Raw genomic sequence first — 13,378 nt, forward strand, 5'->3', positions numbered from 1 at the left:
ATATTATAAAACAATAGAGGTATAATTCCATACTACTACCACCACCAAATTTCTGTCACTCCACCTGCCTCTAGCAGTAACCACTATAGCTCTCTCATCATCATAAATATGGCTTGCTTATCTATCTATCTATCTATCTATCTATCTATCTATCTATCTATCTATATATCTATCTATTTTTTTTCATTCACTTTTGTGGCCCTATCTTCACTACCCTTCTAAGCCACACCTGCTACAGCTTCTGGTGTCTTTGCTTTTCCCTCCTCCCTCCCTCTCAGATAAGAGAAACAATGCCTAATTTCCTTAGGTGTTCTCCAGATTCTCTTCCCTATTCAGTGATGGTATAACAACAAAGATTCCTAGTCACAAAAGTTCCGGGTTTTGCTAGAACTGGAGTTCAGAGCCAGGCAGGTTTCTTAGTTAGTAGTCAGAAGCTAATTTAGAGGGACTGTGGGAATGCCAGTGTGGGACTGTGGCTCAGTTCCCAGGTGTGTATTCTTAGGCTGCAGACCCCCCTCACCTGGAATAGGATTAGTGATGGTGTCCTCATTGCTTTCTGTGCATTTGGGTGCACTGATTAAGACTTTGGCATATGGCACAATGTTGAGGAGAGCTTCATTACATTCAAACCAGAATTTCCCCTCCATTGCACGTGTAATGATGTTTCAGATGAAGGGTACCATGGAACAGTGTTAAATATTCTTTATTGTAGTACTTGTCAGAGTTAATACTTACCTGTGACACAGTGGAATCTTTCTGAGAGGAGGAAGATGAAGTTGGGGACATTGTCATAGAAGTAGTATTCTTAGGAACACATTTCTTCTACAGGGGGCCATGCAGTGGCACACCAGGTTAAGCACACATAGTACGAAGCATGAGGACCCATGCAAGGATCCTGGTTCAAACCCCCAACTCCCCACCTACATGAGGGTTGCTTCACAAGCAGTCTTTCTCCTTCTCTGTCTTCCCCTCTTCTCTCAATTTCTCTCTGTCCTATCCAAAAAATTGAAGAAATAAATGGCCACAGAAGCAGTGGACTCAGTGAAGGTACCAAGTCCCAGTGATAACCCTGGAGGCAAAAAAGGCAAACAAACAAATAATAATCCTACATTCTACACTCAAATATGATGAGTATGTTCCCGTTGTCTACAATGTTTCATCACCAGGTTTTCACACAATTTCTCCATTCTCTTTAAAAAATATTTATTTATTCCTTTTTGTTGCCCTTGTTGTCTTATTGTTGTAGCTATTATTGATTTCGTTGTTGTTAGATAGGACAGAGAGAAATGGAGAGAGGAGGGTAAGACAGAGGGGAGAGAAAGATAGACACCTGCAGACCTGCTTCACCGCCTGTGAAGCAACCCCCCTTGCAGGTGGGGCGCCGGGGGCTTGAACCAGAATTTCTCCTCTTTCTATCCTCCCACCCCCTATTTTCATTTAAACCTTAGGCCAAAGGCATTTAGCCCATCACTCTGTTCTAAAAATACTTAGTGCTAATTAAACATTTGAAAGACTTGAAATTGTACATCTCTAAATTGGGAAATAGCTCCTCTGGTAAAGTACCACTTCACCATGCATGTGGAACTAAGTTCCAGTTCCTGGTATCATGTGGGAATGCCATGCATAGCACCAAGGGAAGCTCAGTGAAGAGTGGAGTGGATCTTTGGTGTTCCTCTTTATCTATCTTTGTCTCCCTAAGAGAACAAACAGAAAGTCCCCTAACTCCTGGTTATAGACTTTTTATTTCTCTTGAATGAATGCAGTTCTTTTCAATAGCATGTTGCTTTATTTTTTAATACTCCTTTTAAAATATTTTATTTATTTATTCAATTTTTTGTCATCTTCATCTTTTATTGGGAATCAGACTTGGGGTTTACTTATTTATTTATTTTTGATAGAGACAGAGAGACTTGAGAGGGGTGGAGGAGATAGAAGGGAGAGAGAGAGAGACCTGAAGTACTGCTTTACTGCTTGTGAATTCCCCCCACCCCCACCCCCGTGCAGCTGGGGACTTGGGGCTTGAATCTGGGTCCTTGTGCATTGTAGTATGCATGCTCAACAAGGTGTACAGCCACTCAGCCTCTAGCATGTTACTTTATAATCAACATTAGAACAGGGTACAGTGATAGTAGGTGTTCCACTGAAGGAGCAACTGAATGAGTGAACACTGAATTTACTAAACCTTTCCCTTAAACAGGGTGGAAGATCATGATGACCTCATGCCAATTTTTATGCGCCATGACACAATTCTGAAGGAAACTTACGGTGAATACTTCCTGGCAGAACTAATAGAGGCTCAAGATGAAGAGAATCATTCTGTTGTATGTGAGGTTGGTGATTCACCCATCAAGGAATATGCTTGGAACTAACAAGGAATGACAGAAACAAGTCATATTGTACCTAGCTTTGCATAATGCCCCTGGAATTGACACCCTTTGCTCATTTCTTTCCAAGTGGCATCTCAGGCTAACTTCCCAGCTGTGGCATTACCACTCCCCACCCCCAGTGTTACTACCTTTAGGATTTTAGGTTTTGTGAAATTCTTATAGATAGCCAAACTTTGGTGGACTCTTCCTTTTTCCTAATAGTGGAGGTTAAGGGGAAAAGAAATAATCCTAATGGTGTTTATAAGGGCTTTTTCAGATCCTGAGATCTAGAGGCCAGCAGTCATAAACCAGCTTGTTCGTTTTAAGCATATAAATTGTGACTACAGTGAGTCCCAGTGAATTGTGCAGTGTTCACCCAGGAAGGTTTTATGATGGGAGGTAGAGATGGCAGTAGAAAAAGACAAAATCGACACCCTCTAGTTTGTCTGCTATAGACCTGGACAGAGATCCATGCTCAAGAGAAGAGGTAAGAAGAAACAGAAAAGAGAGCTGGCAAGCTAGATATCCTTGTTTGTGGGTGGATTCTTCATCTTTGCTGTTGGGCAGCATGCCAGATATGATAAACATCTTGCCACTTTGGAGAAGACTTTTGATTCTCTGCTTTTTAAGATGTTATTTTTTTACCTAAATCTCTTGTTAGTTCCTGTGAAGAGCATCTGCAGTAACACGGCCTCTTCTCTGATGCTGTTTGCTTCTTGTCATATATTATAAACTTCCAGTGTGTGTAAATTTGTGGAGGAAAATTTCAACTGAAACTTTCACTCTCAATTCTGCAAAGATCCTTTAGTGCCTGTATAATGACAAATGGAGTCCCACTTGCTTTCCAAGTGGACTCTTGCTTTACACAATAGTTGCTTTGTGTTTTTTGGAGATAATGCCATGGACCTCAATCTTCAAATGGCAGGGCAGAAGCTACAAGTATAGGAGACACTTCATTCATTAAAGATTTCTAACTGTAAAAACTTTCTCTGGATTAACAACTTTTGAAGTTTTGAGTCATCATTTTGCAACAAGTTCCTTTTCATAACTTTATAATGGCTTACTTTGACATCTGCTATTTATTCCAGACTGAGATCTCAGAGCAGGGTAGTTGGAGGCCAAGGAAAGCTCCTAGAGACAGATGGGCAGTTCGTCTGCTCTGGCATCATCTATTCCATGGACAGCAGTGGTCTGAGTAGGTACCATGACCTGCGGGTGGGCAGAGCCTGCCAGCTCAGCCATGCCCTTGGCACCAGGCAGAAAGGATCAAAGTTGGCAGTAACTACAATGAAGGCTCTCTTGTTGTAGAACATTGGCACCCAGACAGGATGGGTAAGCACAGGGCTTTTTTTGGTTGGAAGCATCAAAGATAGAGTACACACTTCTATAAATGGATTTGCTTGTGAAGACAAGGCCATACATACAGCAATCATAAACTTATGTACCATAATACAGACCCTCACAGGAAAAAAAATAAAACACAAACAAACAAAAAAACCAGAGTAATAGAACTGTAGGCTTTCCAGTATTAGGAAACTGAAGATGCTTTTGTAATTGAAAGTATCTCTGTCATAGGGAAGACTGATAGCTATCTAAAGTTCATTCCTTTTCATTGTCCAAGTAAAAAAAAATTATGACATCCTTTTATTTTTCCAGAAAACAACACACAAAGATGCATTTGGGTACTTGCACAAATTCATATTTAAGAACATTTCCTCAAATGACATATATTTGATAGAAAACCAAAGGAGAAAGCACACACTTGCCCATTATGTCCTGGCTTTGCTGCTAACCATAATTGTGAACTTTTGTGAATTTTCACAGCCCAGGATGAATGATGGGAATATAACAGGTTGTAGAATTGGAAAATGTTAAATCTTTGTTCCTAATGGCAAAACATGTTTTTCTCATTTTCATCAGAATGTGTGATCCATGCCATTTGAAATCAGATTCCAAACACAATGAGCCATTAGTGTAATAGCTCATTACTAACAGCAGTCTTATAAATAATACATTCTTATCATGCACATGCAGCTCAACATGAAGCCAGCAAAAGGTATTTCAGGCCATCAAAGTTTCGTTGTGCCAGTGTGGCTATAGATTAGAAGGACATCTCCATGTGAACCAAGATGGATGCCAATTTTCCCTGCCGAGAGTGAGGCTGGCCGCCTCTTTCTGCACATATGGTAGATGGATTGGTTAATCAGTGTCTGCTGAGTCTTGGGCCTAAAATTATAGAGAAGCCAGACAACTGCAGCTACACAGTCTTTGTTCATAAGTGCAAACAAGACAAACAATCACTTGTTATTTGGAAAAAAAATTAAAATGTTTATTTTGGACTTTTATTAAAGTGTCAATGGCTTTATAAAACAGCTGTGCAGATCCAGCCTTTTTACAGCAAGTAATTTTCAGAGGAAGAGGGCTTCAAAGAAAAATATATGTGTAGAAAAATTAATTTAAAAATTTCCACTTGTAAATGGAGTGCTGCATTTATTCTTTTTTAATGAGTCATGACCTAAAATTTTTATTATTTTTTATTTTATTTATTGGATAGAGACAGCCAGAAATCAAGAAGGAAGGGGATGATAGAGAGGGAGAGACAGAGTGACACCTGCAACTCAGTTTCACCACTTGCAAAACATTCACCCTTCAAGTGGGGACCAGGGGCTCAAATCCAGGTCCTTGCATATTGTAACATGTGCGTTCAACCAGGTGCGCTACCACCCAGCCCCCACTTACTCTTTAGACGTGTGAGAACAAATGAGTTAAAATTAGAAGACACAACTGAGAACAAATTAGTTTTTTTCTTCTGTTATTCAAAAGGCTAAACATTACTGTAGCTTAGCTCTCTGCTCTATTTATCCACTTTTTGTGAGAGAGACTGAGAGACTAGAGCACTGACATTATGGTGCTAGGGATTGCACCTAGGCTAGAGCCTCAGGTATGCAAGTAACGTGCTCAAACACATTTATCTATTTCATTGGCCTTAATTTTCTGCTTTAGAAAGTTAAAGGGAGGGAGTGGGTATTTATAGAATAAATTATTGGGCCTAGCAAATGCCTGTAATTGTTGAATTCTTCTGCTTTCTAAGAAGAAAAATTTAAGAAATAACGTCTGAACATTTGTGTCCTGGAACCCCACCTCTGCAGAGCCCTACCTCACTAGGGAAAGACAGAAATGGGCTGAGGATATGGATCAACCTGCCAGTGTCCATGTCCAGCAGAGAAACAATTACAGAAGCCAGACCTTCCCCCTTCTGCTCCTCATAAAGATCTTTGGTCCGTACAGAGGGATAAAGACTAGGAAAACTTCTTGGATGGGGGGTAATGAAACTCTTGTGGGAACTGTATGCAATTGTTCCCCCTCTTCCCACAATCTTGTCAATCATTATTAAATCACTAATAAAAATATAAATAAAATAGTCTGAGAATTTGAAGGATAGAACCCATTAAGCATCAGTTTCTAATCAGAGATGTCAGAGATAAATCAGTTAACTAGAATTTGCTTAGAACTCATGCAACAGCCAAAAAATTACTTATATAAATACTAAATGACTATGCATCTTCTCTTCCTCAGTTTTGAAATTCTGAATACTTTTTTTTTGTGGAGACAAATGGACTGTTAAATTATTGGAATTAAAGTTATCACTCAGTGTTGAATATGATAGAATTAAAATTTAGTGTTAATTTATAGTATTTTGGCACCAATAATAGGTATAGATCAACAAGTTACTCATTAAATGGTATTTGTTGCCTCTGTGCACAACACTTTTGATACCAAATATGAGTTATTTTCCCCCTATAACAACCAATTTCTCCAGCTCTATGGATACCAACTGAGTGTACGACAGTTCATTTCTGACACTGCACAGAGTTGGTACAGACCCCACAGGTTAAGTCTCTGTTCCAAATGAAATGCTAATGATAAGTTCTAGATTGTCAACATGTACTTCGAATTAGCCTGCTATATAAATTAGTGTTTTTATATGAATTTAGCATTTTCAACACCCACTCCCCTTTTTGGTTTCAATAATTTGCTAGAGCACCTCACTAAACCTAGTTAAACCCTTTATTTAGTATTAATATTCTACTACATTATAAAGGATTCAACTTGGAGGATAGCATAAATTTAGGTAAGGTCAAGAGAGACTTACTACTACAAAAAATGGGAATAGATGGAAAATTCCTGAAGATAGTGGAGTCTATATATAGCAAACCTACAGCCAACATCATACTTAATGGTGAAAAACTGGAAGCATTTCCACTCAGATCAAGTACTAGACAGCCCACTATCACCATTACTGTTTAACATAGTGTTGGAAGTTCTTGCCATAGCAATCAGGCAGGAGCAAGGAATTAAAGGGATACAGATTGGAAGAGAAAAAGTCAAACTCTCCCTATTTGCAGATAACATGATAGTATACATGGACAAACCTAAGGAATCCAGAACGAACCTTTTGGGAATCATCAGGCAATACAGTAAGGTTTAAGGATACAAAATTAACATTCAAAAGTCAGTGTTATTCCTCTATGCAAACACTTAAGTTAGAAGAAGTTGAAAATCCTTTTACTATAGCAACAAAAAACAATAAAATATCTAGGAGTAAACCTAACTGAAGAAGTGAAAGACTTGTATACTGAAAAGTATGAGTCACTACTCAAGGAAATTGAAAAGACACAAAGAAGTGGAAAGATATTCCATGTTCATGGGTTGGAAGAATTAGCATCATCAAAATGAATATACTACCCAGAGCCATATACAAATTTAATGCTATCCCTATCAAGATCCCAAACGCATTTTTTTAGGAGAATAGAACAAATGCTACAAATGTTTATCTGGAACCAGAAAAGACCTAGAATTGCCAAAACAATCTTGAGAAGAAAGAACAGAACTGGAGGCATTACACTGCCAGATCTCAAATTGTATTATAGGGCCATTGTCATCAAAACTGCTTGGTATTGGAACATGAATAGACACACTGACCAGTGGAATAGAATTGAGAGCCCAGAGTAAGCCCCCACACCTATGGACATCTAATCTTTGACAAAGGTGCCCAGACTATTAAATGGGTAAAGCAGAGTCTCTTCAACAAATGGTGTTGGAAAAAATGGGTTGAAACATGCAGAAGAATGAAACTGAACCACACTATATTTCACCAAATACAAAAGTAAATTCCTAGTGCATCCAGGACTTGAATCTTAGATCAGAAACTATCTGATACTTAGAGGAAAATATTGGCAGAACTCTTTTCTGCATACTTTTTAAAGACATCTTCAATGAAACGAATAAAATTACAAAGAAGACTAGGCAAGCATAAACCTATGGGACTACATCAAATTAAAAAGCTGCTGCATAGCAAAAGAAACCACTACCCAAACCAAGAGACCCCTCACAGAATGAGAGAAGATCTTTATATGCCATACATCAGACAAGAGGCTAATAACCAAAATAAATAAAGAGCTTGCCAAACTCAACCACAAGAAAACAAATAACCCCATCCAAAAATGGGGAGAGGACATGGACAGAATATTCACAGAAGAGATCCAAAAGGCCGAGAAACACATGAAAAAATGCTCCAAGTCTCTGATTGTCAGAGAAATGCAAATAAAGACAATGAGATACCACTTCACTCCTGTGAGAATGTCATACATCAGAAAAGGTAGCAGCAGCAAATGCTGGAGAGGTTGTGGGGTCAAAGGAACCCTCCTCCACTGCTGTTGGAAATGTCAATTGGTCCAACCTCTGTGGAGAACAGTCTGGAGAACTCTCAGAAGGCTAGAAATATACCTACCCTGTGATCCTGCAATTCCTCTCCTGGGGATATATCCTAAGGAACCCAACACATCCATCCAAAAAGATCTGTGTACACATACGTTCTTGGCAGCACAATTTGTAATAGCCAAAACCTGGAAGCAACCCAGGTGTCCAATAACAGATGAGTGGCTGAGCAAGTTGTGGTATATATACACAATGGAATACTACTCAGCTATAAAAAATGGTGATTTCACCATTTTCAGCTGATCTTGGATGGACCTTGAAAAATTCATGGTAGGGAGTCAGGCTGTAGCACAGCGGGTTAAGCACAGGTGGCACAATGCACAAGGACTGGCGTAAGGATCCTGGTTTGAGCCCCCGACTCCCCATCTGCAGGGGAGTCGCTTCCCAAGCGGTGAAGCTGGTCTGCAGGTGTTTGTCTTTCTCTCCCCCTCTCTGTCTTTCCCTCCTCTCTCCATTTCTCTGTCCTATCCAACAACAATAATAACTAAAAAAAAAAATTCATGGTAAGTGAAATAAGTCAGTAACAGAAGGATGAATATGGGATGGTCTTACTCTCAGGCAGAAGTTGAAAAACAAGATCAGAAGAGAAAACACAAGTAGAACCTGAACTGGAATTGGCATATTGCACCAAAGTAAATTAAGACTCTGGGGTGGGTGGGGGGAGAATACAGGTCCAAAAATGATGAGAGGACCTAGTGGGGGCTGTATTGTTATATGGAAAACTAGGAAGTGCTATGCATGTACAAACTATTGTATTTACTGTCAAATGTAAAACATTAATTCCCCAATAAAGAAAAAATAAATAAACAAAGAGAGAGAGAGAGACTTACTATCAAAAACAAAATGCTCTTCTCAGGGAATTATAATTACAAGAATTTTAGGACTGCCTTCCAGGAATAAAGACCAAATATATATTCCTTATTATATCCCATTATCACATTAATCTTTCTTTGTATCAAAGGCTTAAAATCTTGACTATTGGAAGAGGATCATAATGAGGTTATAGTATTCAGTTACTGTTAGAGTGTTGGGAGGTGATACCTTTCCAGATAATACCTACCTGGTGAACCAGTATGTACAGTTTATTTCACTTGAATGTTTCCACTAAACAACTTTCAGTCCTACCTGTTAAGGACTGAGTGATGGTAAACTGTCTGAGTTGGGGATTGATCAGATTGATGCTGGACCAAAGACTGGTTTTATTTAGAACTGTGATGGTGGAGGGAATAAAAATAAATAGGAAAATTGGGCTTGCAGCAGAATAACAAAAAGAATATGGGAGAGGTAGGAGCTTTGGTGTTCCAAATAGTTTACCCTTAAGAACTCTCTGAAAACTTCAGAAAGTTATATAACCACTTTTAGGAATGTTTGCAGTGGTCATTCATTCACTGGACATTGGGGGGCGGGAGTATGTTATATGTGCCAGCCAGTATTATGCTGGAGAGATACTGTTCCCTCCCCTAAGTATCCTGATTGCTTACCAGACTACCAGCTGCCTACCTACTGTTGCACATGGAAGTTACACGCTGAGAATTACTTTGAGGTCTGATAGAGTAATGAGATATTCTGGATATTTCAGGTGGATGGTATGGCTGTTGGCTTCATGAGTGTGTGTTCTAGAGTGAACATGCAACTCCTGCATGAGTGCTTTGACCTGGGGCCCTTCCATGGATTCTGTACCCCACATCCCGATGACATTCTGGAAATACCAAAGGAGCCAAGTAATCAAGGAAGTCAAGGTAAAGTGGCTTTCACAGGAATATATTAAGAATTAAGTTCATGGGAGTTGGGCAGTAGTGCAGCTGGTTCAGCACAGGTGTCGCTAAGCTAAGGATCCCGGTTCAAGCCCCCGGCTCCCCACCTACAGAGGAGTCCCTTCACAAGCAGTGGAGCAGGTATGCAGGTGTCTGTCTTTCTCTCCCCCTCTTTGTCTTCCCCTCCTCTCTCCAATTCTCTCTGTCCTATCCAACAATGATGACATCAGTAATAACAACAATAAAACAAGGGCAACAAAAGGGAATAAATAAATCTTAAAAAAAGAATTCAGTTCATGTATGATATACAGCTTTTTGCTAAGTGATGGAACTTTTCTGTATCTTTTTCCAGTTACCTTTACAGAGTAGTTCACATGGCTAACTGTATCTTTGAGCATATGTCTTTGAGCACAGATGATCAGGAGTGCATAGGTATAGTTAAAACATTGCAGTTTAAGTTTTCCTAAATTTATAATATCTGTCTTCAGAATATGTATTGTAAATATAGACATATGTTAGAATAAAATAATTGCTAACATTTCCTTGGGAACCAGTAGACTACAAAATAATAGACACAGTTCTACTACAGTTTTTCTAATGTAATGGCAGAGAAATAAGACAAGCAAAAAAAGGTTAACCACTGTATGACTCCACTCATATAAGGTACTTAGTGCCATCAAATGCATAAAATGGAAGTAGAATGGTGGTTGCCATTCAAGATTTAATCCATAACACACACACACACACACACACACACACACACACACACACACACACACACACACAGTGAATTATCAAGAACTCAAAAAGTTCTATATAACTTTAAGTTTTAATTCCAGCAATTTATTCCTGTCTGCACTTGTGTTTGTCAATTATATGATACACACCTATATTGTAAGTAGCTAGTTTTTTTTTTCAATTTTAATTGCCACCAGGATTATCACTGGGGTTCAGTGCCAGTACTGTGAATCCAACGCTCCCAGTGGCCAGAGAAGTTGAGAAGGGAGGGGGAGAGAGGGAAAGAGAAAGACAGACACCTGCAGCCTTGTTTCACCACTTGTAAAGCTTCCCCCTGCAGATGGGCAGTGGGGCCTCAAACCTGGCTTTTATACATGGTAATGTGTGTGCTTAACTAAGTGTGCTAGCACCCAACCTCATAAATAGTCATTTTTTATTCACTTAACTCCTTACCATGTAAAATAAAGTTGATTTTAAAGTGTTATTTTTGTCAGGATTTTTTTTTACCACATGAAATCAGATAATCTCAAATTTTGGTATTTTAACTTAATGAGATCTTATTGCAGCCATAGCTATCTATTTTGGCCATGTGTTTGGGTTTTTAAATTAGACTGCAGTCAGCCATGTGACTTTGGGCATTTTAATTCACTTTTGGGAATCAGGCGGTAGTGCAGCGGGTTAAGCGCACGTGGTGCAAAGTGCAAGGACCCGAGTGAGAATCCCCATGCTCCCCAGTACTAGCCCCCCCCACCTGCAGGGGAGTCGCTTCACAAGTGGTGAAGCAGATCTACAGGTGCCTTTCTCTCCCCCTCTCTGTCTTCCCCTCCTCTCTCCATTTCTCTCTAACATTGATGACATTCCTATCCAACAATGATGACATAAATAACATCAACAATAATAACTACACAATAAAAACAACAAGGGCAACAAAAGAGAATAAATATTTAAATAAATAAATGTCAAAAATTTTAATTCACTTTTATGGATCTGGGTGTCTTCATTAATATAATAAGAATATTATATCAATACCTTTTAAAAGGGGGATTTGTGAAGTTTCATTGAAATCACCTATGCCCAGGGCCTTACTCACTGATGCAAACAAGTTTGGTTCTCAATAAATGTTGATTATCATTGCTAGTAACTTTTGCTTTGTAATTAGCTTCTAATTTCTCAGGTTAAATTTTCCCAGGTCAAAATTTGGACTCCCACTTTCTTTCTTTATTGGGAAGTTAACGGATTATAGTACAGTTGTTGACACATAGGTATAATCTCTCATCTATTTATGATAGGTGTCTACAAAGCACTCTTACCCTGAATTCAAGTCCTTTCTGCCATCATGCATTAGGACCCCAACGTGCATCCCCCAACCCCTACTTTCCTTTTCTGCAGAGTCCCTTGCTTTGGTACATTATACCAGATACAGTCCAAGTTTTACTTTTGTGTTTTCCCTTCTTGTCCTTGTTTCTTAAATTCTACCTAAGAGTGAGAGCATCTGGTAATTATTCTTCTCATCTTGGCTTATCTCAATTAACATGACTCCTTCAAGCTTCATCCAAGATGAGGTGAAGGAGACCATCATTTTTAACAGCTGAGTAGAATCCCATTAGGTACAGATAAAATAACTTCTTTAGCTACTCATCTGTGGCATATGAGTTTCTTCTACATTTGGGCTATTATGAGCTATTGTACTGCTGTGAATATAGGTGTATATTGATCTTTTCAGATGGATGTATTTGCTTTGAAATATATCCCCAGGTGTGAATTACTGGGCCATAGGGTAGGTTCATTCCTAACATTTTGAGAAGTCTCTAGACTTTTCCACAGGGTTGAGCCAAATCATATTACCACTTGCTGTCTACAAGGGTTCCTTTTGCCCCACATTCTCACCAGCACTTCTTATTATTGTTCTTTCTAATGTATGTCATTCTCACAAGTGTAAAAAGATATCTTTATTTGCATTGCTCTGATAAACAGTTTTTTCCTATGTCTGTTTGCCCTTTGGCTCTCTTCTTTTGTGAAGATTATGTTCATATCCTCTTCCCATTTTTCTATTTATTTATTTATTTATAAAAAAGGAAACCTTGACAATACTATAGGATAAGAGGGGTACAACTCTACACAATTCCCACCACCAGATCTCCCTACCCACTCCCCTCCCCAGATAGCTTTCCTATTTTTTAACCCTCTGGGAGTATGGACCCAAGGTCATTGTGGGATGCAGAAGTTGGAAGGTCTGGCTTCTGTAATTGCTTCCCCGCTGAACATGGGCGTTGACTGGTCGATCCATACTCCCAGCCTGCCTCTCTGTTTCCCTAGTAGGGTGGGGTACTGGGGAAGCAGAGCTCCATGACACATTGGTGGGGTCGTCTGTCCAGGGAAGCCTGGACAGCATCATGTTAGCATGTGGAACCTGGTGGCTGAAAATAGAGTGAACATACAAAGCCAAACAAATTGTTGACCAATCATGTACCTAAAGGCTGGAATAGTGCAGATGAAGAGTTGGAGGGTCCTCCATTTTGTAGATAGCTAGTAGGCATATTTTAGTTATATTCCAAAGGACTGTGGCTGTAGTATTTTTTTTCCTTTTTTGTTTTCCTCCTGAGCCTGAAATATGATATGCAGGTGGATCCAAGTTATTGTCTGGGGAGACGATATCATGGCTGGAAAAAGGACCAGAAAGCTGGATCACGGAAGAGAGTAGCTTCCTAATATGGGAAAGGGGTATAAATATTGTTGACTGTA

At 39.3% G+C, this 13,378-nt stretch overlaps 1 protein-coding gene across 1 annotated transcript in view; it reads left to right on the forward strand.

The window, feature by feature from the left end:
* Positions 1–13,378, forward strand: part of CFAP61 (cilia and flagella associated protein 61) — a 322,791-nt gene that overhangs the window by 37,533 nt on the left and 271,880 nt on the right. Inside the window, exons 7-8 of the mRNA XM_060186112.1 lie at positions 2,198–2,330; positions 9,724–9,883. Coding sequence (XP_060042095.1) covers positions 2,198–2,330; positions 9,724–9,883 — 293 coding nt within the window. The remainder of the gene's footprint in view (positions 1–2,197; positions 2,331–9,723; positions 9,884–13,378) is intronic.

The sequence above is a fragment of the Erinaceus europaeus genome, chromosome 1, assembly GCF_950295315.1.
Source record: "Erinaceus europaeus chromosome 1, mEriEur2.1, whole genome shotgun sequence".
NCBI classification, from domain to species: Eukaryota; Metazoa; Chordata; class Mammalia; order Eulipotyphla; family Erinaceidae; genus Erinaceus; species Erinaceus europaeus.